Consider the following 27465-nt stretch of genomic DNA (forward strand, 5'->3'; position numbering starts at 1 on the left):
CTAGGAGGTGGGTCAAAAAGGATCTTGCTGTGATTAATGTCAAAGAGTGTTCTGCCTAAGTTTTCCTGTAAGAGTTTTATAGTGTCCGGCCTTAACATTTAGGTCTGTAATCCATTTTGAGTTTATTTTTGTGTATGGTGTTAGGAAGTGTTCTAATTTCATTCTCTTACATGGAGCTGTCCAGTTTTCCCAGCACCACTTATTGCAGAGGCTATCTTTTCTCCATTATATATTCTTGCCTCCTTTATCAAAGGTAAGTTGACCATAGGTGTGTGAGTTTATCTCTGGGCTTTCTATCCTGTTCCATTGATGTATATTTCTGTTTTTGCAAGTGCCATACTGTCTTGATGAGTGTAGCTTTGTAGTATAGTCTGAAGTCCAGGAGCCTGATTCCTCCAGCTCCATTTTTCTTTCTCAAGATTGCTTTGGCTATTCGGGGTCTTTTGTGTTTCCATACAAATTGTGAAATTTTCTGTTCTCGTTCTGTGAAAAATGCCATTGGTAGTTTGACGGGGATTGCACTGAATCTGTAGATTGCTTTGGGTAATATAGTCATTTTCACAATGTTGATTCTCCCAAAGCAAGAACATGGTATATCTCTCCATCTGTTTGTATCATTTTTAATTTCTTTCATCAGTGTCTTATAGTTTTCTGCATAAAGGTCTTTTGTCTCCTTGCGGAGGTTTATCCCTAGGTATTTTATTCTTTTGTTGCAATGGTAAATGAGAGTGTTTTCTTAATTTCTCTTTCACATTTTTTATAATTAGTGTATCAGAATGCAAGAGATTTCTGTGCATTAATTTTGTATCCTGCTACTTTACCAAATACATTGATTAGCTCTAGTAGTTTTCTGGTAGCATCTTTAGGATTCTCTATGTGTAGTATCATGTCTTCTGCAAACAGTGACAGCTTAGCTTACTTCTTCTTTTCCAATTTGGATTCCTTTTATTTCTTTTTCTTCTCTGATTGCTGTGGCTAAAACTTCCAAAACTATGTTGAATAATAGTGGTGAGAGTGGGCAACCTTGTCTTGTTCCTGATCTTATTGGAAATGGTTTCAGTTTTTCACCATTGAGAACAATGTTGGCTGTGGGTTTGTCATATATGGCCTTTAATATGTTGGGGTAAGTTCCCTCTATGCCTACTTTTTGGAGAGTTTTTATCATAAATCGGTGTTGAATTTTGTCAAAAGCTTTCTCTGCATCTGTTGAGATGATCATGGTTTTTCTCTATCAGTTTGTTAATATGGTGTATCACATTGCTTGATTTGCGTATATTGAAAAATACTTGCATTCCTGGGATAAACCCCACTTGATCATGGTGTATGATCCTTCTAATGTGCTGTTGGATCCTGTGTGCTAGTATTTTGTTGAGGATTTTTGCATCTATGTTCATCAGTGATTTTGGTCTGTAGTTTTCTTTTTTTGTGAAATATTTGTCTGGTTTTGGTGTCTGGGTGATGATGGTTTTGGTGTCTGGGTGATGATCGCCCCGTAGAATGAGTTTGGGAGTGTTCCTCCCTCTGCTATATTTTGGAAGAGTTTGAGAAGGATAGATGTTAGCTCTTCTGTAAATCTTTGATAGAATTCGCCTGTGAAGCCAACTCGTCCTGGGCTTTGGTTTGTTGGAAGATTTTTAATCACAGTTTCAATTTCAGTGCCTGTGATTGGTTTGTTTATATTTTGTATTTCTTCCTGGTTCAGTCTCGGAAGGTTGTGATTTTCTAAGAATTTGTCCACTTCTTCCAGGTTGTCCATTTTATTGGCATATAGTTGCTTGTAGTAATCCCTAGTGATTCTTTGTATTTCAGCGGGGTCAGTTGTTACTTCTCCTTTTTCATTTCTAATTCTGTTGATTTGAGTCTTCTTTGTTTTCTCTTGATGATTCTGGCTATTGGTTTATCAATTTTGTTTATCTTCTGAAAGTACCAGCTTTTAGGTTTATTGATCTTTGTTATTGTTTCCTTCATTTCTTTTTCATTTATTTCTAATCTGATCTTTATGATTTCTTTCCTTCTGCTACCTTTGGGGATTTTTTGTTCCTATTTCTCTAATTGCTTTAGGTATAAGGTTAGGTTGTTTATTTGAGATGTTTCTTGTTTCTTGAAGTAGGGTTGTATTGCTATAAACTGCCCTCTTAGAACTGCCTTTGCTGCCTCCCATATTTGGGTCCTCGTGTTTTCATTTTCATTTGATTCTAGGTATTTTTTTATTTCTTCAGTGATTTCTGGGTTATTTAGTAGCGTATTGTTCAGCCTCCATGTGTTCGTATTTTTTTAAGTGTTTTTCTGTAATTGATATCTAGTCTCATAGCGTTGTCATCACAAAAGATACTTGATACGATTTCAATTATCTTAAATTTACCAAGGCTTCATATGTGACCCAAGATATGATCTATCCTCCAGAATGTTCCATGAGCATTTGAGAAGAAGGTGTATTCTGTTTTTTGTTTTGTTTTGTTTTGTTTTGTATTGCGGTGCGCAGCCTTGTCACTGTTGTGGCCTCTCCCGCTGTGGAGCACAGGCTCCGGACGTGCAGGCTCAGCAGCCATGGCTCACGGGCCTAGCCGCTCTGCGGCATGTGGGATCTTCCCAGACCGGGGCACGAACCCGTGTCCCCTGCATCGGCAGGCGGACTCTCAACCACTGCACCACCCGGGAAGCCCTATTTTGTTGTTTTTTCATGCAATGTTCTATAAATATAATTTAAGTCCATCTTGTCTAATGTATCATTTAAAGCTTGTGTTTCCTTATTTTTCATTTTAGTTGATCTGTCCATTGGTAGAAAGTGGGATGTCAAAGTCCTGTATTATTTGGGTTACTGTTGATTTCCCCTTTTATGCCCATTAGCATTTGCCTTATTTATTGAGGTGCTCCTATATTGGGTGCATAAATATTTACAACTGTTATATCTTCATGGACTGGTCCCTTGATCATTCTGTAGTGTCCTTCTTTGGCTCCTGTAATAGTCTTTATTTTAAAGTCTATTTTGTGTGATATGAGAATTGCTACTCCAGCTTTCTTTTGATTTCCATTTGTGTGGAATATCTTCTTCCATCCTCTCACTTTCAGCTTGTATGTGTCCCTAGGTCTGCAGTGGGTCTCTTGGAGCCAGCATATATATGGGTCTTGTTTTTGTATCCATTCAGCCAGACTGTCTTTTGGTTGGAGCATTTAATCCATTTACATTTAAGGTAATTATCGATATGTATGTTCCTATTCCCATTTTCTTAATTGTTTTGGGTTTGTTTTTGTAGGTGTTTGCCTTCTCTTGTGTTTCCTGCCTAGAGCAGTTCTTTTAGCATTTGTTGTAAAGCTGGTTTGGTAGTGCTGAATTCTCCTGGCTTTTGCTTGTCTGTAAAGTTTTTAATTTCTCCGTCGAATCTGAATGAGATCCTTGCTGGGTAGAGTAATCTTGGTTGTAGGTTTCTCCCTTTCATCACTTTAAATATGTCCTGCCACGCCCTTCTGGCTTGCAGAGTTTCTGATGACAGATCAGCTGTTAACCTTATGGGGATTCCCTTGTATGTTATTTGTTGCTTTTGCCTTGTTGCTTTTAATATGTTGTCTTTGTATTTAAATTTTGATAGTTTGATTAATATGTGTCTTGGCACGTTTCTGCTTGCATTTATCCTGTATGGGACTCTCTGTGCTTCCTGGACTTGATTGACTATTTCTTTTCCCATATTAGGTAAGTTTTCAACTATAATCTCTTCAAATATTTTTCAGTCCCTTTCTTTTTCTCTTCTTCTTCTGAGACCCCTGTAATCGAACATTGGTGCATTTAATGTTGTCCCAGAGGTCTCTGAGACTGTCCTCAATTCTTTTCATTCTTTTTTCTTTATTCTGCTCTGTGGTAGTTGTTTCCACTAGTTTATCTTCCAAGTCACTTACCTGTTTGTCAGTTGTTCTGCTATTGATTCCTTCTAGAGAATTTTTAATTTCATTTATTGTGTTGTTCATCATTGTTCGTTTGCTCTTTAGTTCTTCTAGTACCTTGTTAAACGTTTCTTGTATTTTTTCCATTCTATTTCCAAGATTTTTAGATCATCTTTACTATCATTACTCTGAATTCTTTTTCAGGTAGACTGCCTATTTCCTCTTCATTTGTTAGGTCTGATGGGTTTTTACCTTGCTCCTTCATTTGCTGCATATTTCTCTGTCTTTCCATTTTGCTTAACTTACTGTGTTTGGGGTCTCCTTTTTGTAGGCTGCAGGTTTGTAGTTCCTGTTTTTTTTGGTGTCTGCCCCCAGTGGGTAAGGTTGTTTCAGTGGCTTGTGTAGGCTTCCTGGTGGAGGAGACTGGTGCCTGTGTTCTGATGGGTGGGGCTGGATGTAGTCTTTCTGCTGGGCAGGGCTGCATGCAGTGGTGTGTTTTGGGGTGTCTTTGAACTTAGTATGATTTTAGGCAGCCTCTCTGCTAATGCGTGGTGTTGTGTTCATTTCTTCCTAGTTGTTTCGGCATGCAGTGTCCAGCACTGGATCTTGCTGGCCGTTTGGTGGAGCTGGGTCTTAGCATTGAGATGGAGATCTGTGGGAGAGCTCTCACCGATTAATATTACATGGAGCCTAGAGGTCTCTGGTAGCCCAGTGTCCTGAACTCGGCTCTCCCACCTCAGAGGCTCAGACCTGACACCAGGCCCGAGCACCAAGACCCTGTCAGCCACACAGCTCAGTAGAAAAGGGAGAAAAAAAGAAAGAAAAAAAATTAATAAAATAAAATTATTAAAATAAAAGAATTGTTAAAATTTAAGAAATATTTAAAGTAATAAGAAAAAAGAAGAGATCAACCAAACTAATAAATCTATGAATGATAACAAGCACTAAAACCTATACTAAGATAAACATAAAAATCAGAAACAAGTCAATTGCAGACAGCAAATCCCAAGTCTGCAGTTCTCCCAAAGTCCACCGCCTCAGATTTGGGTTGATTCCTTGTCTATTCAGGTATTCCACAGATGCAGGGTACCTCAAGTTGGTTATGGGAGTTTAATCTGCTGCTCCTGAGTCTGCAAGGAGAAAATTCTCTTTCTCTTCTTTCTTTGTACAGCTCCTGTGGTTCAGCTTTGGTTTTGGCCTCACGTCTTCGTGTAGGTTGCCCTCAGGCTTCTGTTCCCACCCAAACAGGATGGGGTTAAAGCATCGGCTGATTAGGGGCCTCTGGCTCACTCAGGCCGGAGGGAGGGAGGGGTAAGGTAGTTATAATTGGAATGCCAGATGAGCCTGCTGCAGCAGAGGCCAGAGTGAGTTTGCAACAGCCTGAGGCGTGCCTTGTGTTCTGCTGTGGGGTTTGTCCCTGGATCACAGGACCCTGGCAGTGGTGGGCTGCACAGGCTCGCAGGGCAGTGCGGCAGCGTGTGGGTAGTGACCTGTGCTTGCACACAGGATTCTTGGTGGCTGCAGCAGCAGTGTTAGCATTTCGTGCTCATCTCTTGTGTCTGAGCTGGTAGCCGGAGCTCATGCCCATCTCTGGAGCTAGTTTAAGCGGTGCTCTGCTTTCTGTGGGCAGACAGGGAAGGAATCCCCTCTCCTCGTGCTCCCCAAAACAATGGTCTCTTGCCTCTTAGGCAGGTCCAGAGTTTTTCCTGGACTCCCTCCCGGCTAGCTGTGGCGCACTAGCTCCCTTCAGGCTGTGTTCATGCAGCCAACCCCAGTCCTCTCCCTGAGCCTGAGCCTCAGGTCCCAGCCCCCGCCTGCCCTGGCTGGTGAGCAGACAAGCCTCTTGGGCTGGTGAGTGCTGGTCGGCACGGATCCTCTGTGCGGGAATCTCTCCGCTTTGCCCTCTGCACCCCTGTTGCTGCACTCTCCTCTGTGGCTCTGAAGCTTCCCCCCCCGCCCACTCCCCATCTCCACCAGTGAAGGGGCTTCCTAGTGTGTGGAAGCTTTTCCTCCTTCACAGCTCCCTCCCAGAGGTGCAGGTCCCATCCCTCTTCTTTTGTCTGTTTTTTCTTTTGCCCTACCCAGGTACGTGGGGATTTTCTTGCCTTTTTGGAGATCTGAGGTCTTCTGCCAGCGTTCAGAGGTGTTCTGTAGGAGCTGTTCCACATGTAGATGTATTTCTGATGTATTTTTGGGGAGGAAGGTGATCTCCGCATCTTACTGCCATCTTGAAGGTCCCACCCCGAAAGTGATGGTTTTGATTGATTATTTAAATTTCCTTTTTTTTGTAGTTAAGCTGTTTTTTTCTTTTTCCCCCTTATTTAAGATGTAATATTTACATTTTTTAATATTTATCGAGTTATAGGTACTTAAAGGTATCTCAGTATAGGAATTAGTGAAATCTGTTGCATTTATCCATTTGGTTAAATTCAAAACATGCTAGATAATACTGTTGAAATTGTTTTTGTCTCTCTGAAGTTGATTATGAGATATATTGAAAGATTAAATCAGTCTCACATGCATGCTAGCAATAACCATCATCCTCACTTCTTGAGAAAGACGTATCATATAAATCTAGATAGCTAGGATTACAGAGACCGTATAATTTCACTCTTTGGGTGGACATGCGTAGCCAGTCTTTTTCTTTTTTAGTTTATGAGGAGGTCCAGCAGGCTGGTTTCTTCTTAATAACCACCTGGCCTTATGTAAAGCTATAGTCTTTTATCCAAAACCCTTGGGGCCTGGTGTGTTGTTATTTGAATTTAAAAAAATATATTTTAGAAAGTAATACAGTATATATGCTAGCTGATATTTTATATATGATGTAACATTCTTAACAGGGTCTGAAGAGTCACTCTATAATTAAACATATTAATATTTCTGCAGTGAGATGTATGAATATTCACATTAACTGGGACAAGCGGATGGAAGAGCCTTGTATCAGTTTGGGTCAGTTATGAAAAAACTTTGGATTCCAGAATTTTTTGAATTTTGAATTTCAGATAATCAGTGGTGAACCCATAATAAAGTGTGTTATGTATTATAATATTAATAGGTATAATGCTTTTTACAAATAATTTAAACTATAACAAAATTATATGTCTTTATTTAGTGTTTATCAGTTTTTCCACTATTTCACCTTTTATTTCATTCTCTAAAATATTTTCTTTGTACAGCTGTTGTATTCTCGAGGATTGCTAATTGATCTTCTAATCAAATCTAATGTTAGTCGATATGCAGAGTTCAAAAATATTACCAGGATTCTTGCATTTCGAGAAGGAAGAGTGGAACAGGTACTGTGCTGAGCAAGTATTGTAACTGGGTATGATTTTGAGTTACTGTGTTTTATTTGGGAAGGATAAGCAAATACGATTGTTATTTTCCTGGTAAAGCAGCAAAATCCAATCCTGCATGGTGATTAACAACTGTAAATAGTAAGAGATTGCCAATTAAAATGTCTAATGTTAATTTTCTCATGATTTATTCTGCAGCTTGATGTTGGTGTTGAGAAAGTGTTAATTTCAGACAGCGTTGCTAGATTTGAGCTGTCATTTGTTCCCAGTTAGGGGTGACATGCTGGTGGCCTTCTAATGGCCTAAAGAGCAACTTGGCAGGATTAAGTAAGAGAGCTCACAAGTTAATTAGCTCTGAAGTCAACAGCGATGCCATAAGAACTGATGGAAAGTAACATGAAACAGCCTGATTAGAAAGGAAATAATAATCTTGTTATACTTAAAGGGAAAGAAAACGTCATTTGGAATACTTGTATCACTAGGAAGCAGTTTCTTAACTTTTAAAATCATGTTTTTCAGGTTCCTTGCTCCAGAGCAGATGTCTTTAATAGCAAACAACTTACTATGGTAGAAAAGCGAATGCTAATGAAGTTTCTCACATTTTGTATGGAGTATGAGGAACATCCTGATGAATATAAAGGTATTGTTTTTCATTAAATTTGTTTTCTTACATTATTTGAGAGTTCTTATTATTTTAATATGCTTGCTCTGATTTAATGAGCCACTCGCTATGCTTTTAAAATATTTTTACTTTGCACTGTCCAATAGGTTAGCCTCTAGCAAAATGTAGCTATTTAAATTTAAATTAATTAAAATAAAATAAAATTTAAAATTTGTTCCTCAGTCTCACTAGCCACACTTCAAGTGCTCAGTGGCCACACGTGGCTAGTGGCTACTATGGCTACAGTGCAGCTGTAGAACATTTTCATCATGACAGCAATTCTGTGCTGGGTGTTCATTTTTATTCTTGTTAATTAAACACTGCAGTCAACTGGTTCTTCATAGATGATACTCCCTTTTCATTATCCATTAATTTTTTAATCATTTTTTAAAATTGAAGTATAGTTAATTTACAATGTTATGTTAGTTTCAAGAGTACAGCAAAGTGATTCAGTTATATTTATATTATATATATATATATTCTTTTTCATATTCTTTTCTGTTATAGTTTATTGCAAGATATTGAATATATTTCCCTGTGCTATACAGTAGGTCCTTGTTGTTTATCTATTTTACATATAGCAGTGCATATATGTTACTCTCCCACACCCCATCCATTAATTTTTTTATCAGTCATTAAAAAATCAGTATGTTTTTTCATTTTTCCAGGATCACTTTTGCTTGGAATGTTGAATTATTTATTTTGATTGATTAAAAACAAGCTAGATAGTATGGGGGTGGGAAACCCCTGGATTAGGCGAAGATATGGATGGTTTCTAGTCTTGGCTTTGACCCATCTCACTGTGTGATCTGGGACCAGTTACTTCAGAGTTCGTTGAAAGTTGAATACACCACTTTAATATCAGAGCTTTACACTTAAAGTGCATTGAGCTGGAAGAGTTATCCAAAATAGGAATATACTGACAATTCACTTATAAAGTTACAATGAGAAGTACAGCAGTTTTTTTTATATTAGATGGAATATTAAAAGTCTAGCGCTTGTTCTTAAAGCTTCAAGTCCATTAGATACTGCCAGATTATTCTCCACAGTAGTATAAACTTATATTCTCTTAGGAAATTTTTATAATTTTTGTTTATATTATTTCTATGAAGTTTTTGTCTACCAATAACAGTCCAATTACATTTTTTCTGTTCTTGGCTTAAAGGAATAGTATTTAGGGGATCCTTATGTTTTGAGGTGTGATTATAAGGCAGTAAGACTGATTCCACTAGCCATACAGAAATTATTTTCATTACCTTTTAGTCATAGTTCATTGTTTGCAGTTTTAGGAAGAAATAGCAATTCAAAAAAAACAAGTATTACTCTATCGTTTTCACCAAAAAAATTGCCATTTGTCATATTTAATATTTCAAAGTATAATTATTGGCATTATTCTGCAGTTTTAATAATAAAGTAAGATTATTGCCAACTGTGGAAACCTGTTGTGATGATTTAATTATTTAATACTTTTAATATTATTTAATACTTTTCTAATTTTTTAAATCCATAAAATACTAAACAAAGAATCATCATTTAAAGCTAAATATTGTATCGTCAGTCCAATTAGGATAGTGAGATTGTTTCTAGTTTTTTTTTGTCCCCCCACAATCAATAGTCTCTGTTTAAAATGTAATAATATTACCACCTGTGTCCTTTGCCAAGTGTTTTAAACAGATCTGATCTCATTTTTGTGCAATGGTTTTAAGTGGAAATTTGGGTTTGATTTTAATTGATAAATTTTCATCTTTCTTTTCATAGCCTATGAGGAAATTACATTTTCTGAATATTTAAAAACTCAGAAATTGACCCCCAACCTCCAATATTTTGTCCTACATTCAATTGCAATGACATCAGAGACAGCCAGCAGTACTATAGATGGTCTCAGAGCTACCAAAAACTTTCTTCACTGTCTTGGGCGGTATGGCAACACTCCATTTTTGTTTCCTTTATATGGCCAAGGAGAACTCCCTCAGTGTTTCTGCAGGTAAGACAGGCATTGGTTTTCTTATCTCTTTTAAACTGATACTTGAATAACAGATGAAAAATAGAAAGACAAAAATGAGATTTAGTCAAGATTTAGTATATGCAAACATATACTTTGTTGTTCTACTCTTTTATAATCTATTTGCCTGCCTACCTACTTACCTAAATGCTATAATCAGTCTGGCCTGTTTTTGAACTTTATAAAATAGAGTCATACTGTAAATTCCATTTTCCACTCAGTATTATGTTTCAAAGCATCATCCTTGTTGTGTGTGGTTATAGTTAAACTTATTTTCATTGCTATATAGTATTCCATTTTGAATATACCACAAGTTATTATTCCATTTTTCTGTTGATGGACACAGGGTTTTTCCAGTTTTTTGTTGTTATTAACATCCTGTGTATGTTTCAGAGTATACAAGTTCAAGATTTTCTCTAGTATACATATCTAGGAGTGGAATTACTGAGTCATGGGATATATGAAGGTTCATACAAGATAGTGTCCAGTTGTTTCTCCAGAGAGTTGTACCAGTTTACCTCCCCCAGCAGTATAGTATATAAGAATTCTCATAGCTCTACATCTTTGCCAACATTTGGTGTTATCAGACTTTTTAATTTTTGTCAGTCTAATTCACCTAAAGTATCATCACATTGTATTTTTATTTTACATTTCCTGGATTACTAATGAGGTTGAGCGTCTTCTCATATGATTATTGGCTATTCATGTTTTCTCTTTTGGGAAATGCTTGTTCATGTCTTTTACGCATTTGTCTCTTGGGTTGTTGTCTTTTTCTTATTGATTTGTAGGTGTTTTTATATATTCTGAATACTGATCTTTTCTCAGTTAAATGTGTTGCATGTATCTTGCCTTATGGTATTTATGATGCGTGGAGGTCATTAAGATTAATGTAGTCAAATATAGCAATCTTTTCTTTTATACTTAGAACTTTTGGGGGTAGTAGAGCATGGTAGTTAAGAACCTGGACTATGGAAACAGACTGCATAGATTTAAATCCTGGCTCCTCTATTTATTAGCCATGTAACCTTGGACAAGTTTCTCAATCTCTTTATTATGTTTTGAAAGAATCAACTTTTGGGTTTTTTGATTCTCTGTATCCTAGTTCATTAATTTCTGGTCTTTATTATCCTTTATTTTGCTTTCTTTGGGCTTTGTTCAACTCATCCCTCCCCTCCCCTGCCCTTGCAAATTCTTAGGCTGAAACCTAATGAGTTAAATAGTCACCTTTTTAATTTTCTAATATAAGCATTAATATGGTAAAGTTCTAACTATTGTTTTGAATCTTACACAGTTATTATATATTATTTTCATTTTAATCCTAATTATCTTAATTTCCATTGTGATTTCTTCATTGACCCATGAGTTATGTATTTTTAAATAGCTAATCTGGTTGATTCTTCTGCTCTTACCATCTCATTTAATTCTACTGTGTATAGAAAATATGTTTTTATGGTACTAATTCTTTGAACTTTATGACTTAGTATGTCATCAATTTTTATAATTTTTCCACATGTGCTCAAGAAGAATGTGTTTATCTAGTTGTTGGTTACAGGGCTCTCTAATTATTGCTCTTGAAGTCTGATAAGTCAAACTTCGAGTTGTCATTTTCAAACTTTATTTTTATTGAAGTGTTTTTTCTTTGATCTGTCAATGATGAGAGTGATGTGTTTTGAAATCTCCCATTATGATTTTTGATTTGTCAGTTTCTCCCTATAATTCTATCAATTTTTACCTTATATTTATTTTGAGGCAATGTATTAAGATTATATAAATTTATAATTGTTTAATCTTCCTGATGAATTTAATGTTTTGTATAGTCTGCTGACTTTCTCCATCCCTAATAATACATTTTTTTCTTAAAGTCTAGTTTATCTAATATCAAAGACCTACTCCAACTTTTTAATATTTGCCTGTTATATCTTTCTCCATCCCTTTATTTTTCAACTATATTTAGAGCTCTAAATAGCATATTATTACATATTTTTAATTCCATCTGACAATTTCTATCTTTTACCAAGTAGTGTAAGTGCAGTTAACAGGAGTCTGTTCCTTCCTTCAGAAGTATATAATTTTAAAAGTTCCTCTAGTTTATGCTCTGGGCAGTTAATGCTTTCTAGTTTGTGTGCATATGAAAATAACTTTTTTTTTTTGCCTTTTTTCTTGAGTGAATATTTGTTAGGTAAACATTTCTATGTTGGCAGTTCTTTTCTCTCAGTACGTTAAAATTTTATTCCACTGTCATTTGGGTTCCATTTTTGTTGTTGAGATGTTTGATGTCAGCCTGATTGTCATTTCTTTATAAGTGATATCTCTTTTTTCTCAGGCTGTTTTTAAGATATTTTGTCTACAGTGTTCTGCATTTTCACTACAGTGAATTTAGGTATTGGTTCCTTTGTATTTATCTAGCTTGATATAGGTCAAACCATATGAAATTAACAATATTAAAACATTTTGACCTACAATTCCATATGATTCAAACAACTACATTGCAAGTTCCTCTATCTTTGAATTGTCATTTATTATTTTAGAAAATTATCAGGCAGTATCTTGCAAATGTTGTTTTCATCCATTGTCTCTTATTTTCACCTTTTTGGAACCACAAATAGGTATGTTTTAGAACTTAGCATTCTCTCTTCCATGTTTTTTAATCTCTCTTTCATATTTTCTATTTCCTTGTCCTTCCTGCTACATTCTGGGTACCTAATAAAGGTCTGTTTTCCAGTTTATTCTCTTCACCTGTAACTAATCTGCAGTTTAACCCTTTTCTTTTACTCCAATATTTTTATCGTTCATTTTTAGAAGTTCTGCTTTTTCCCCAAAAATCTTCCTGTCATTGTTTGATAGACTCTTTTGCTTGGTCACTTCTTTCATATACAGATATTTTATATTCTGCCATGTGTTGTTTCTGTTGATTTACGTTAATGATTTATTTTCTTGTGCCATGCTTATTTTTGACTGAGAGTTTGTATTTGATTGATTTTAATCTGTGGAAATCTGGGGGCCCAAATTAAGAATGCTTTCCTTCAAGAATTATTTGTGTTTTCCTTCAGCCGGAAGGCACTAAGACTTGGGACCATTCTAACTCCCTTCAGGGGGTCTTTGCTTAATAAAGAAACCCCAGATACAGCTCCCACACTGATACGGGCAACACGACTTGTTTGTTTGTTTTTTTTTTAATTGCAGTGTTTGTTGCTCAAAGCTTTGAGTTCAGCTCAGGGTTTGTACTGTGCATATGTGTGTTTGGGGTTGTGGATTTCCTATGGACATTTCTCTTATTTCCTTCACTCTCAGCAGTGCAATAAAAATTATGTTTAATGTAAGAAATAGTCTTTTGTTAGTAATAGGAGGTCCCTTCACAGTATCTAGTCCAATATGTGATTTTATGAATGGTGGTAAGAATGTTATAAATTTGAAAGTAACTTAATTCTGAAAGATAGGTCTGTGTAATTCCAGACAAGTTCTTTCTCCTCCACCTATTGTCAAAGTAGGGATGAATGGGCAGTGTCATGTCCCCCAGGACCAGAGGTCCTCCTATCAATTGAAACTAATAGGGGAGTTGTATGGGTTTCTTAATCATTCTTTTCCTCTTCCTGTGGCTTTGCCCGATTCAGAGGGAGCTACACTACTTTCTCTCATGTTCCCACTTGCCACTTACTCCTACAGAACTTTAGGGTAAGGAATAGGGACAAAATCAACAGGTCACTGGGGAGTGAGCAGAAGATCACTGGCTTCCTTACCAGCACTTTATGAAAATGGATTGTTTAACCTCATTCTTATTTTTTCACAAAATCCATTTATTTCCTTTCCTAATTCATATATTTGTAAATATATATTTAATGTTTGTTTATTTGTTATTTTTAAGGGAAACAACATTTAAAAGTTTCATTTGTCCTGTACTGATAAAAAATTTGAATGACACCCTTATGTGTTGAATTCTAGACAAAGGAAATATTTTTCGCCAAAGATGATTGTAACCTTCTTAAGGCTGAGGTTTTATCAGCCTTCTGTATCTTTTTATCCTCTGCAAGCCTATCTCAGAATTTTGTGTGTGGTTCATATTTAATGTTTGTTATAAAAATTATATCTCGCTCTCTCCAATTTGAAGTGAATTGATATAATTAAATGTATATGTATTTGTGTAGATAGATAGATATTAAAGACAACAACAAAAGACTGTTATATTTGAAGTAGTGTATTAAACTTCTGGGTGGTTCTTTGGCAACTCTGAGTTCTTCCTACATATTATATATATGAATCTGTGTGTTTATAAGTTATAATAAAATGCATTTACTTGGCCTAGGGATATTAACTTTTAATTTTATATTTGATTCCCTGCATAATGCTTTACAATTTCATATAAATATTGTTCTGTTTATATCCTAAAGTACTAACACTACCACCATCTGTACATCATAGTCTACACTTTTTATCACCAGGTTATCAGAATTAGGTATCACCTGTTCTGTGATTTCTAACCACCGTTTTATATTCTGTTTTAATATAACCCTCTTAAGCATTTCTCACAGCCAGTTACAGTGTGTTCTCATCAAGGCTACTGTTATAAATGGCATGCATGTATATTTATGTGAAGGATTCAAAGACTTTTGTAAGTCATATCCTTGCATTCTAGATGAACTCTGCATAAACTATAACATTTTAACTACTGGAGATAACTTTCATGAATGACCACCCTTTGAGGTTTTTATCAATTTAAATAGGTAGGGTTTTTTTTCAGCAAAGAAAATGAAGCTTATTTATTGTACTACCTATTACCCATTGATATGTCAAGATACATAAATTGGACCATACTGGAAGAAAGTCATTGAAACCTATATATTTTTCTAGTCTAGCAAGCCATAGAATTTCCCCTACTGTATATTCGTTGGTTAATATTTTTTCTGGCACACTGGGCAGGATATGTATGCAGTATATAGGTTTTTAAACTCTCACACTATATCTTCCAAACAGAAGTCCTTTTTAAGCCCTAACCAAGTAATTTGTTTTTGTTATCTGTGTGGTTGGTAACATGGTAGCCTTTAGAACTACTTTCTAGTTCAGAATGGGTTTCATATACTGTGTCGTGTTTTCATAACCTATGAAATGGAGCAGTACCTGTGGGAGCAAACAAACTCTACATTTTTTTTTATAAATAGACTTAGACTGCCTGGAGATTGTTACTTGTTTTTTGTAAAGAGAGAGAATTTAACTAATAGTTTACTAGGTAATTCTGCCTTCCATTCTTCAGATTTTAGCCTACATTTTATTTCCTTTTTTTCCTTTAATGTAATGGGATTGTTAAAACATACAGAATGAATATGTTTTACTTTTAACATGTAATATAAATTGTGTGTGTGTGTGTAAAATCACCACCAAATATTTTGTACCAAGTATTCGCATTCAAATATCATTTTCCTGAGTATTGTATATGGAAAATTGAATAGATGCATGATCTACCTCAGGAAATTGTGGAACACACACTGATTAAATTAGAGCTTTTTAAAAAAGAGAATGAAAGAACACCAAAAGTCCAAAACATATAAGTAACTTGCTCAAGATTATAGGAATAGCATGGAACAACAGGAAAGGGAATCTCCCATTTGATACATTCAATCAGTAATGGAAGAAAGAATGATGCCCCAAATGGGCCACATAGATGCTACTATGATTTTGTCATAACCATGGAATTGGTTTTTTAATATAAAGTGTAAGGTATTTTATATTTTGTCTTTTTTCCTCTGCTTTAAAAAAATAACTTCTTTAGTCCAAAGTCCAAGATCAAAACATACACTTTACTGAATGTTGTATTGTTCTATTTGGAGAACTCATAGTATAAAACATCTCTCAGACCAAAGTTGCCTGCTTATTTTCTTCTGTAATAACCAAGCTTTTTTTTTTTCTTTTTTTTTTTTTTTTTGTGGTACGCGGGCCTCTCACTGTTGGGGCCTCTCCCTTGCGGAGCACAATCTCCGGACACGTAGGCTCATGGGCCATGGCTCACGGGCCCAGCGGCTCCGCGGCATGTGGGATCTTCCCGGACCGGGGCACGAACCTGTGTCCCCTGCATCGGCATGCAGACTCTCAACCACTGCGCCACCAGGGACGCCCCCAAGCTTTTTTATTTAGAGAATTTTCAGAAATCTAAGAGATGTTTGTTAACCTGGATCAACATATTTGAAAACCAAGAGAAGCCTTAAAATTGATGAAAGATTATACTGATGGAAAATTTTATGAGTTTATTTATGGCTTCAACTGCATGTGAAGTCAGAAAAAGCAAAATTGAGATGGTTTTTTACTGTCTGCCCCCAATGTTCTTACCCCTTCACCCCAACAAGTGTGGGCTAGATTATGGATCTAGATTCTTTAATTGTACATTTTTTCCCCCTCAACAGCATTCTCGTTAATCTCTCTTCTTGTAAAAATCTCCCTACTATTTTGCTAGTGATATGACAGAAAAACTTAGAGTTGGAAGAATGCTGTTATATTGTTTTGACTGGTTGTCTAATTTTACAAATGAGGAAAGTTAAGGTAAAGAGAGGCTGAGACTAGAAACCAGATTTCCTGGTATGCATTCTACACAACTAACTTCTTCTACAATGTTTCTTTAAACAATGTTTTCTGGAAAAAATTAAGAGGAGATAGTTAATTAAAATATTGTTATTTGGAGGGATTTTTAAATATTTGTGGTTTAACAACTTGTAATTTGCTATGATTTCTTTTCTCACAGTCGATGCATAGTCATTCCCCCACCACCACCCACCACCCCCGCAAAAAAGACAGGAGAGAATAAGGGCCATTCTTACCGTGTTCTAGAAACATGTTCTGATTCTGTGCCCAACAGGAAATACCAGTTTAGATGAATAAAGAAATTATGTCAAATTCCTAAATTTACCTAATTGATAAAGGTAAAAGGAGAAACAGACCATGAGCAAATCGATCTCCCCCCCACCCCTATAACTTGTATGTATGCATTTGATAAACAGTAATGCAGATGAGCCCAGTAGCAGTTATGTTTTATACGTTTTGGGGACTAGTTAGCATTGATCTGTTTTATGCTCCAAATCCCATTGGTTTCCTCCCACAGTGTCATAAGTAGAACTCCACGATACACCTAGGTGCAGAATCTGGCCCTATGTCTAATTGTTGGTAGATTTGACCAATGCAAATGTATGTGTGTGTGTATTTATGTAAAGCTTGATTATTGAATCAAGCCTTAAATATTTGAAATTAAATGTTAAAAAATTGCCAGAGTGAATTTAAAAGAAACGGATTAATTAATTGGACATCAAGTATATAAATCATATGGTTAAGAAATATTTTCACAGTGGATCGCTACACACTATTGTTTTGCAGCAGTGCAGCTGAATAGAACTGCATTGAAATATACCAAAGGTTCTTAATCTAGGGTCCATAGGTCCTTGGAACTTATATATAACAGGTTATATGTATATCTTTATAAAAATATTGGTAGTTTCATCAGATTTTCACAGGCATCCGTGACCTAATAAGGGTTGAGAACCATTGTGAGAATTTTCTATAAAAGAAAGCATTATTTTTTTACTCAGATAATCATCCTTAAGAGCTTATAAAAAGAAGAGGTTCTAAAGAGTGAATAGCAAAGGTGCTTCTGGGCTCTAAAGACCAGGGAGAGATGGGAAAACTTGAAAATATTGCTATTGGAACTGTAATTTACAAGCGCCTCTTCGGGTAGATGCAAGCAGATATCTGTGCTCTAGTGGTGTGGGGGAGAAGTAAGTTCAGTGCAGTGAACCAGAGTGTACATTTTAGAGCCAGACCAATGGGGTCAAATTCCGGTTTCACCATGTGCTAGCTGTGTATCATTGTGCAAGTTATTTAAACTCTCTGTGTTCCAGTCTCTTCAGTTTTTCCATGGGGATAATAATAGTAGTATCTACTTCATAGGTTGTGAGGCTTAAAGTGAATTAATATCTAGAAAGTGCTTAAACAGTACTTGCCTTAGTAAGTACTACATAAGTGTTAGGTGTTACTACTCTTACTGTTACTATGATTATGATGATTACTGCTGCTGTTGCTGCTGTTGTAGAATGCTACCAGGGCAAGTATGAGACCAAGTTAGGGACTGAGCTAGATTTGTGTTCTAATCCAGTGGGTCAACAAACTTTTTCTGTAAGGGTCAGATAGTAAATAGTTTAGGCTTTGCAAGCCATATGGTTTTGGTTGAAACTATTTGCAGTCTTAGACAGTATGTAAAAGAATGGACGTGGCTGTGTTCCAAAAAAACTTTATTTACAAAAATAGGTGGTAGTTTTTCCGACCCTAGTGTAATCAACGGGATAGACTTGTACCTACAAAACATGATAATAATTTTTTTAAAACCTTGATGTTAGGAAATTATAGAAAATTGCCTGAGTGCAATACCTGGTATTTATTAGTCATTCATTAAGTATTTGATGGATAAGTGAGTGAATAGTTGGTATTTATGAATTGCTGCAAAAATTAGGTGTTAAAGGGCCCATAGAGCAATATTTCTCAAGCTTTCACTTACGTCAGAATTTAACAGATTACTGTGTCCCATTCCCAGAGTTTCTGACTTGTAGATCTGAAGTGGGGCCTGGAAATTTGCATTCTAATAAGTTTCCAGATGTTGTTGATGCTGCTTGTTTAGGGAACACTGCTGAAGAGGAAGCAGCCAGGGGAATTGCTCTCCGGGCCCAATTCTAATCAACAAGAAGGAAAAGATTTAGTTAAAGTGACAGAAAACTTGTGAAGAAGCATCTCTGTCATTTGTTATAAGTTTGATTATTTTCATTTCTTCCCATTTTAATTCAACAGCTATTTTTTAAGCGTCTGTTCTCTACTTTATACTCTCCTAGGTGTAGTGGATATATATGAAAAAGAATATGATATAGTCAGACTTTGATGGCGGTGTCAATAGTGTTTACTGTAGTTGAGGAAAGAAAATAAAATGCACACTCATAGACCAATTAAAGAATAAGAAAACATATTTCATCAGGTTCCAGAGTGTGCAATGCAGGAATGAATGCCATCAGTACTCAGAAATGATTTGAAGGAGCCTAAACAGATATGACATGAAATTAATTTAATCAAAGCACACAGATGACACTTAGGAAGTTATAGGAATCTCAGACTGCTCTGTTAACCCATCCATTTCTAGAAAAGAGCAAGAAGATTGGGCTCCACTCTATGCTAAGAACCATCAGTGGTCTGACCCCACCTTGTCATTGAACATGGTCCATTTCTGTGAGATACATAATTGTTCTAGAGGCTCTTGATTTAGGCTAGCTTCTCAATTGAAGTATTGTTGACATTTTTGGCAGTATAATTCTTTGTTGTGATGTTGAAAGAGCTGTCCTATGCATTTTAGGATGTTTATTTAGCAGCATCTCTGGCCTCTATCCACTAGATGCCACTACCTTCACCTACCTACTTGTGACAGACAAAAATATCTCCAGACATTGCCAAATGTCCCCCGGGGCAAAATAGTCCCTGTTTGAGAAATACTGGTTTAGTCCAACTCAGTATATATTTAATTTGGTGTAGTCTACTCTAGTTAAATGTTGACAGGCAGGGAGAATAAAATGTTCTTTCAGGTCTTTCTTACATTCTTCTTACTCAACTTTTGGTTCTATAATCTGGAACTATGTAAAAATTCTTTAAGGAACAGAACAGTTTAAAATCTCTTGGCACTTGAATCAATGGAATAATTCATGTAGGTCATTTAGCAAAGTATACCTGTCAGGAGATGTTAAATAGCCATTAAAAAGCAAATTTTGGGGTAACATATAATCTTAGTAGGTAGAAAAAAATGAAAATACTGAAAAAAAATAATAAAGCACACAGACACTCACTTTTATAAGGAAGCGCAAGCCCTATTTCCCACCCTAGAATTCCACCCCCAGAGTTAACCATTGTTAAGTTAGTTGCATATCTTCCCATATTTCCCATGCTTATACAGATATCTATGTATGAACATGTATGTATATGCATACTTAAAATGTTAAGGGCTGAACAGTTCTCTGGTATATGGACCTATGTGCCATAATTTATTTAATCATTTTCCTATTGTTGGTGTCATCATGCTTAATAAAATTATGTCTTTATTATATAAGAAATACGGGGACTTCCCTGGTGGTCCAGTGGCTAAGACTCTGTGCTCCCAATGCAGGGGGTCCGGGTTCAATCCCTGGCTGGGGAACTAGATCCCGCCTGCATGCCACAACTAAAGATCCCGTGTGCTGCAACTAAAGATCCCACATGCCACAACTAAGACCCAGTGCAGCCAAAATAAATAAATAAATATTTTTTAAAGAAATATAATTTCATGTACAGAAATTTTGGAAAACAGGAACAGAAGTATTACTATTGATTATTATAGTTAAATCCCATCACCTGTTAACAATAACCACACTAAATATTTTGGTATATTTTCTTTTCCTTTCTTTCAATCCACACATTTAAAGAATACATGTAATTACAATCCTCTTAATTTTTTTTAATTTGGGCATCTTCAATTATAGCATAAGCCAACTTATAGCCATCATCTTTAAAAACACATATCTCAGCTTAAAATAGATAGCAGTGGAAGGCCGGTATAATAATAGGCATTCTTCAAATTCAGGGGTCCTTAACCTGGCTTCCAATGCCTGGAATAAATCACCTGGGTTTCAGGAGTTTGGGGGTAAATACCCTGAAATCTCATGCCAAATTTTGTGGGTGTAATGTGCATAGCTGCATTTTTTAGGAGGTTCTTAGTTTCTGTCAGTGTCTCAAGGGATGTATCACAGCTCAAAAAGGTTAGGAACCACTGGGATGTACTATTTCAATTGAGAACCGTCCTTATTAAATTAGAATAGCATTGTAGAATAGGTTAACCAAAAGCTTGTCTCCCAATAGTTTGAGGACTATTTTTTGAATAGGCTTTTTATAAACTGTAAAATCCTAGAGGGTAAAATAAACAGTGACATACCTCATTTTTTGAGTCTTTTGTATATGATTTTCCAGACAGTTTTCCTTCTAGTTAATAGTTGATATTGGCATGGAGATGATACATAAAGTATAGGAGGTAAGCATGATGATGTTTGTATGATCACTTGTTTGTTTTTCCCTTGAGGAGAGAGTATTGTGTGGGATAAACTGCAGGGTGGTGAGATAATCCATCATTTTGAAACCTGTTCTCTGGTGATGGATGGATAGACAGGTAAAGTAACTCAATAATCTTCATTTTTTGCCAGGTTATTCACAGATCAGTGAACGTTGTCGTTAATAAAACAATGGAATGCTTTTGTGTCCTTTCCTGCATTATTCCTCAGGTTTTGACAGGACAAGTCTTTTAATTTGGGAGTAGCCTCTTATTAAAACTTATATTACGGGCTTCCCTGGTGGTGCAGTGGTTGAGAATCTGCCTGCCAATGCAGGGTACACGGGTTCGAGCCCTGGTCTGGGAAGATCCCACATGCCGCGGAGCAACTAGGCCCGTGAGCCACAACTACTGAGCCTGCGCGTCTGGAACCTGTGCTCTGCAACAAGAGAGGCCGCGATAGTGAGAGGCCCGCGCGCCGGGATGAGGAGTGGCCCCCGCTTGCCACAACTAGAGAAAGCCCTCGCACAGAAACGAAGACCCAACGCAGCCAAAAATAAATAAATTAATTAATTTTTTAAAAAACTTATATTACACTTAAGTGTGTGGTGCTGGAGCATTTATTGTGACTCTTATGAATATATTAGAATTGTATTGGCTACACAAATTATACAGTTTCAGGTTCTACTTTACTTCCCCTTCAGTGCTAATTCAGATACTAGATTAAACTCACCCAATCATTTTCTCCTCAGGTAACTACGCCAGGTCTATGTGTGCTATTCCAGGTCTTAAAATAATTCTAATAACTTGTATTAGAGTGAAAGGTGGCTGACTATATATAGGGCAAGAGTGATATTCGAATTAAGTCCAATGATATTTGAATTAAGTCCATGTTTAGAGCTGAAATTTTAGTTTGATTAAATTGAAAGGTAACACTGTATGATTGCATAGACTAACTTAAGTATCATTCAAAACAATTCTTAACCCATCTCTTTGGAGCCAATATATTATTGTGCAACTGTAATAGAAATAATATGTGAAGTGTGTTTATTTTCAAGTCAATTCAAAGAGCAAAAAAAAACCTTAGGGCAGCCAGATTACAAAGATCTAAGGCTTTATTTGCCAGCTATGTTAGATAGCTGGGTTTCCAGGCGTTCTCTGCTCTTCCCTTATTTAATTTGGTTTTGTTCCAGATTGATCTAATTAATGTGATCATCTGTAGTTGTAACAAAGCTGTTCATTTCCAATTATTCATCAGTTTATATTCTACTTTGGTAAGGAGTGCTCAAAAACTGAATCTTTTTATAAAATACCTGTCGTACTTCCAAGAAAGAAAGTTTTCCGTGTATTATAAAAGTATCAGTCTTAGAATTGGGTTCTGATTCTAGCTCTGTCATGTTGTTACTTGCATGAACTTGAACATGTCATTTAAATTCTCAGAGCCTCAATTGTTTTACCTGTATTATGGGTAGTTAAATCTAATCCTACCTCCTGACCTGGGCTATTGTGAGCCTTAAATGTGATGATGTTAGGGAAAGTATGTTGAAAATTGTCCAACACTGATGTAGGGTATTACAACAAAAATTGAATGACTTCACAGTTTTGGTATTTAGAATGAATGTTTTTGTAATTACTGAAACATTAATTTATATATTGTAGACCAGTTTATACAAACTAGATTTAGAATTTAATTATGTAATTAAATTACCTAATAATTTGAGTCTGTTGATAGATATATTTGCGGTATAAAATTGTCATCTCTATGTCTCCTGTAGTTCCTAGCGCGTAAATAGGTACTCCATAATTTTTCTTTTTTTACTATTGAATTTGGTATACTTTTCTCATACATAGGTAACTGCTTAGAACTTTGGCTGGCACATAATAGGTGCTTAATAAGTTAAATATTTTGAAAACGGAATTAGAAATTACCATGGAAAGAAATTAAATACTGCAGGACAGAAACTGTTTTATCTTTCAGGTACTAGAGAAATAATTTGTAAAGGAGAGCTCTCTTGGGGCTGAAATAATTAATGTAACTTAACCATTCCTCCTTATTTTTCTATCTGTTCATGCCTCATCTTCTCCCCTCTCCCTAAATTAGGCAGTAGGTTCTCACTTGCCTGATATATTGAAATAGAATAAAAGTTTTGCCAAAAAAACACCCCACTTCCATATGGCAAAACTTCACCAATTTTAATCTCACCAGTTTAACATTCATAACAATTTGAATGTTTTTACTTTATACTCTGTATGTAAACAGTTTGCTAAACAAATGAGTAGCATAAACAGGAAGGTATATTTAGCCTACTCAAGAAGCCAAACTAGTTTCAACTAATTATTTTAATTACTCCTACAGTTTTTAATTCACATACATTGAATATAATAAACCTGTAATTTTTAACTTACATTTAGACTGGTATCCCTACGTTAATTCATACAAGTGCACATGTATTTGTAAACAGCCATATTTTTCAAACTTTTTGCTTACCCAACTAGAGTTTTTAAAAGAAAAATGAATATATGTATAGCTGATTCATTTTGTTATAGAGCAGAAACTAACACACCATTGTAAAGCAATTATACTCCAATGAAGATGTTAAAAAGAAAAAGAAAAGAAAAATGGGATCACAGTGTGGCTTTTTTTCTTAAGTAAATCTCTTTTATATTTGAATTTGAAAATACTCATTTTTGAATCTATAATCTTTAATTGTGGTCCCATATGCATAGACCCATATTCTTCAGGTGCATTTAAAAATAGAAGGAATTAACTCTAAAATAACCTCTTTTGAATTATACACATTTGTTGAATGAACAGTTAACTTTGATCCTAATTTTATGTTTTAACATATCATATTCCTAGAGGTAGCATAGTTTAGTAGTTAAGAGTAGAGACTCTGAAGCCAGACTTGCTGAGTTTGAATCCTGGCTCTGGCACTTACCTACTGGTTAACCACCCTGTGTTTTCAGTTTCCTCCTGTATAACAATGGAATAACAATATAGGGCTGTTATGAGGATTAAGGAAATGAATATTTGCAAAGCTCTTAGAAGAGTACTTGGCACATGATAAGCACTACATGAGCCTTTGTTATACAAAATTTTAAAATTTCCAAGTTTCTTAAGTTGTGCAGATGAGAATTTGCGTTCTTAGGTATAGTGGAGTGGTTCCAAATGCTTAATGAATTGAGAGCCAAATTTTTGACTGAAGTGTTTCCACCTTCCATGATGTCTTCAAAATCAACACTTAACTGTCATCCTGTAGTGGTCCTAGTACAGAGGTGGATGTACCAGGATCAGAGCCACTGCTGTCTGAAATCTAGTGCAACACCTCCTCCCCTGCCTAGAACTGGCTTTCTTGCTTGTCCCTTTTTTGTGAGGTTAGACCTGACTTTTCCCTGCATTGTGGTAGTGCATGTTATGATGTACTTCTTTCACAAACAAATCAGTTGAAAACAAACATTAGTTTTCTTTGTATTTCTAAAGTAGAAATAAAACCCACTATTGAATGTCTGTTTAGGACATGAATCTTTTAGTGCTTAAAATGGACTCTTTTAAAACCAGCAGACTAAGGCAGTGTCTGTATGGTACAGATAAATCAAGTGTAAAGCAGAAGCATTTGGTCATCTTCTTTCAAATTTTAACTTAAATATTCTGGCCATAATGAGACTATTACTTATCTCCAATACAGTTTTTGGTATATAATAATTAGAGATCTGGGCTTTCCTGGTGGCGCAGTGGTTGAGAGTCCGCCTGCCGATGCAGGGGACACGGGTTCATGACCCCGTCCGGGAAGATCCCACATACCGTGGAGCGGCTGGGTCTGTGAGCCATGGCCGCTGAGCCTTGCACGTCCGGAGCCTGCGGGAGAGGCCACACCAGTGAGAGGCCCACGTACCACAAAAAATAATAATAATAATAATTAGAGATCTAATATTATCAAAACTTACATGAGAAAAGATATTGCTTTATTCCTGAATACTGGCTGGGGTAGAAAAGAATTTTCCTTGGAATGTAAACTGTGGAGCTGGTATTTTTAAGGGCCCAATAAACATACTGATGCTCTTGATGTTCAGTCAGTTGAGCAGACTGAATGTTTCTGCTGTTAACCATTCTTTATGGAAATGATCTTAGTCACAGAATACTAATAAAATTGGCCTGATCACTGCATTCAGAAAGGTTTTTTAAATACCCTCATATATGATATATAGTTAGTGAGATTAAGAAAATGAATCTGTCAACCTTGCAGATTAAGCTTGAGCGTCTATGCATTTTGTTCCTCCTGGAAGATGTCAAACCATAGGTAAAATCTCCCCTAAGTAGGAATGTTTTCTCTAGGGATACAAAGCTAAGTTTGAAAACGTAAGTGAGTTTAATTCCTTAATGTCAGTTTGGAGCATGTAGTTAATATGTTGAAATGGTATGAGAAAAACACGCTACTTGTCTGTGGGAAATAAAATCACGGTAGCAAAAAGGACGCCGAAGACAGCAAAGCACAAAAGCATAGCGAAAGGTACTTGGGCAGCTTTGAGGTTCTCTGTGATGTAGGATGCTTTCTTGTTTTGTTAAGAATAGGATATTTAGACAACCAGTAGTTCTCAACCCCTTTCTTTGTCAGCATACATGGTGCATCCATCCTTATGCATGTTTGACCCACTCAGGCTTTGGCCTAGTTGAGAGGCTATAGTCTCTGCATGAGTCTCACTGTAACGCCACCTTTTTTTTTTCTCACAAACTTAAGGCACACTGTCTTGCAGAATACCAAGGTTGAGAACCACTATGTTATTAAACTGAGCATAAAATTCATACAAAATCTGGAATTCACCTATGAGTGATGGCTTTTATCACTTTTACCTTACCAAATGGAAGGTAGCTTATTAACAGCCAATATGTATGTTTCCTTGTGTTCTAGGAATAAAGGAAAACATAATTTTAGATGTCTTGTTCAGAAGAAAAAAAATAGTATATAAGATATATGAACTATATCTGTGGTTCTAGATTTTTATGTATTTTTAGTTCCATAAAGCCAGTTGAAAGATGTATCTTCAGCAGTGCATATATTCAGTAAGCCTCAGATTCTGTTTACTCTTTTGCTGTTTTCTTTCCTAACGTGCTACTGTACACTTCCTGGTTATACCTTGCAGCAAGTTGAGCTTTATTTTTTTCCTAAAAGGAAATAATTTTTTCTCTTTCTGCTTATCAGAATATCCATGCTTATGATAAGAAATTTAGACAGTATAGAAGGTATGAAGAATGTAAAAATTAAGTTGATGAGATAATTTTTTTTAATCAGAATTACTTTGAATCATTTTGGTTTTTAAAATAGCCTTCATAACATTTATCCTCTTTACTTTGACCATCCTGTTATTTACTTAGTATCACAGCCTTAATTTATGCATAGTGTCAAAACTACTCTAATGCTTGAAAACTAAAACAGTTCCTCCAGATTGCTCAATATGGTAAGTATCATTGGATAAACAAATTTGTTGTTGTTGTCTAAGTCTGAGAATGTTAAAGCTTTTTTTTTCCCTACCATGGCTTCTAGTGTTGTAAGCACGTTTTGCCTTTTTAAATATTTACATTGTTTATTGACAAAGGAAAAAACTGATCCTCCTGTAAATAACTTGATAAAAACTTGAATTTCCCATTAGAGTTAAAAGATGTACGCTTGAGTCCATATACTGGGGAAATTAAGTTATGGGAAAGGATTACACGCACCCTCTTTTTTTTTTAATGTGTTTTCACAAGGTTCCAGTGAGGACTGGGAAGAAGAGTGTATATTTCCAAGGTCAAATTATCAGAGTCGAAGCATTTTTTCCCAGAATGTAGGAATAGTGTAGAAAACAGTTCAGTGTTTATATGTTTATGTACTACTTTTTTACAAGAGTAAAGAATACTAGTTATTATGATTATTAAACTAGAAACTTGAAGTTTCACTGAAATCAGCTTTTTCTACATTAGAAAGTTTAAAATAAACCTGTAAAAGGCAAAAAGTTTCTGAGACCTTGGAGACTTAAACTGGTTCTGATCTCATTTTTTTTCCTTTCCACTGAATATGTCCTCTTGGAAACGGATATCTTCCCTGGCCAAAGATTGAGCCAGTAACGTGTCTTGCAGATGTGTACTCTTGATCACGAGGAACCTAGTAAGAGTGTTCATTATGTTTGTTACCGCCAATACATTGGCAGTTTTTGTGCATTCTTTGATAGCCATATGCGTTTTGTCTAAATACCCATACACTGTCACACACACTCAAACACGCATACACTCAGTCACTCACTCACTAGGTCACAGTTACTGAGTTTTTTACCAAAGACCTAAAACTAATACTTTTTTACATGAAAAGTTAGGAGAGCGTTGACTATAAATTTGGGCTCTCTGTTTTATCATATGCAAATTTAGAATAAAAATTAATTTAATAAATGCATGTATTGAATGCTTTATACTAGCTTTTCTGTAGGTGCTAGACATACATTGTTGGAAACAGAATGTCTCTGGTGGGGTGGAGATGTTGAAGAGTGTTGAAGAGTGTTGGATGGAAAGACAGTAGACAAAATTTAA

General features: G+C 35.7%; 1 protein-coding gene across 2 annotated transcripts in view; it reads left to right on the top strand.

Annotated features, from left to right (window-relative positions):
• Positions 1-27465, top strand: part of CHM (CHM Rab escort protein) — a 198447-nt gene that overhangs the window by 82547 nt on the left and 88435 nt on the right. For both annotated transcript variants that reach the window (XM_067724234.1, XM_067724235.1), the window contains exons 6-8: positions 7053-7169; positions 7689-7809; positions 9589-9814. In XM_067724234.1, coding sequence (XP_067580335.1) covers positions 7053-7169; positions 7689-7809; positions 9589-9814 — 464 coding nt within the window. The remainder of the gene's footprint in view (positions 1-7052; positions 7170-7688; positions 7810-9588; positions 9815-27465) is intronic.

This window comes from Pseudorca crassidens, chromosome X (genome assembly GCF_039906515.1).
Source record: "Pseudorca crassidens isolate mPseCra1 chromosome X, mPseCra1.hap1, whole genome shotgun sequence".
NCBI classification, from domain to species: domain Eukaryota; kingdom Metazoa; phylum Chordata; class Mammalia; order Artiodactyla; family Delphinidae; genus Pseudorca; species Pseudorca crassidens.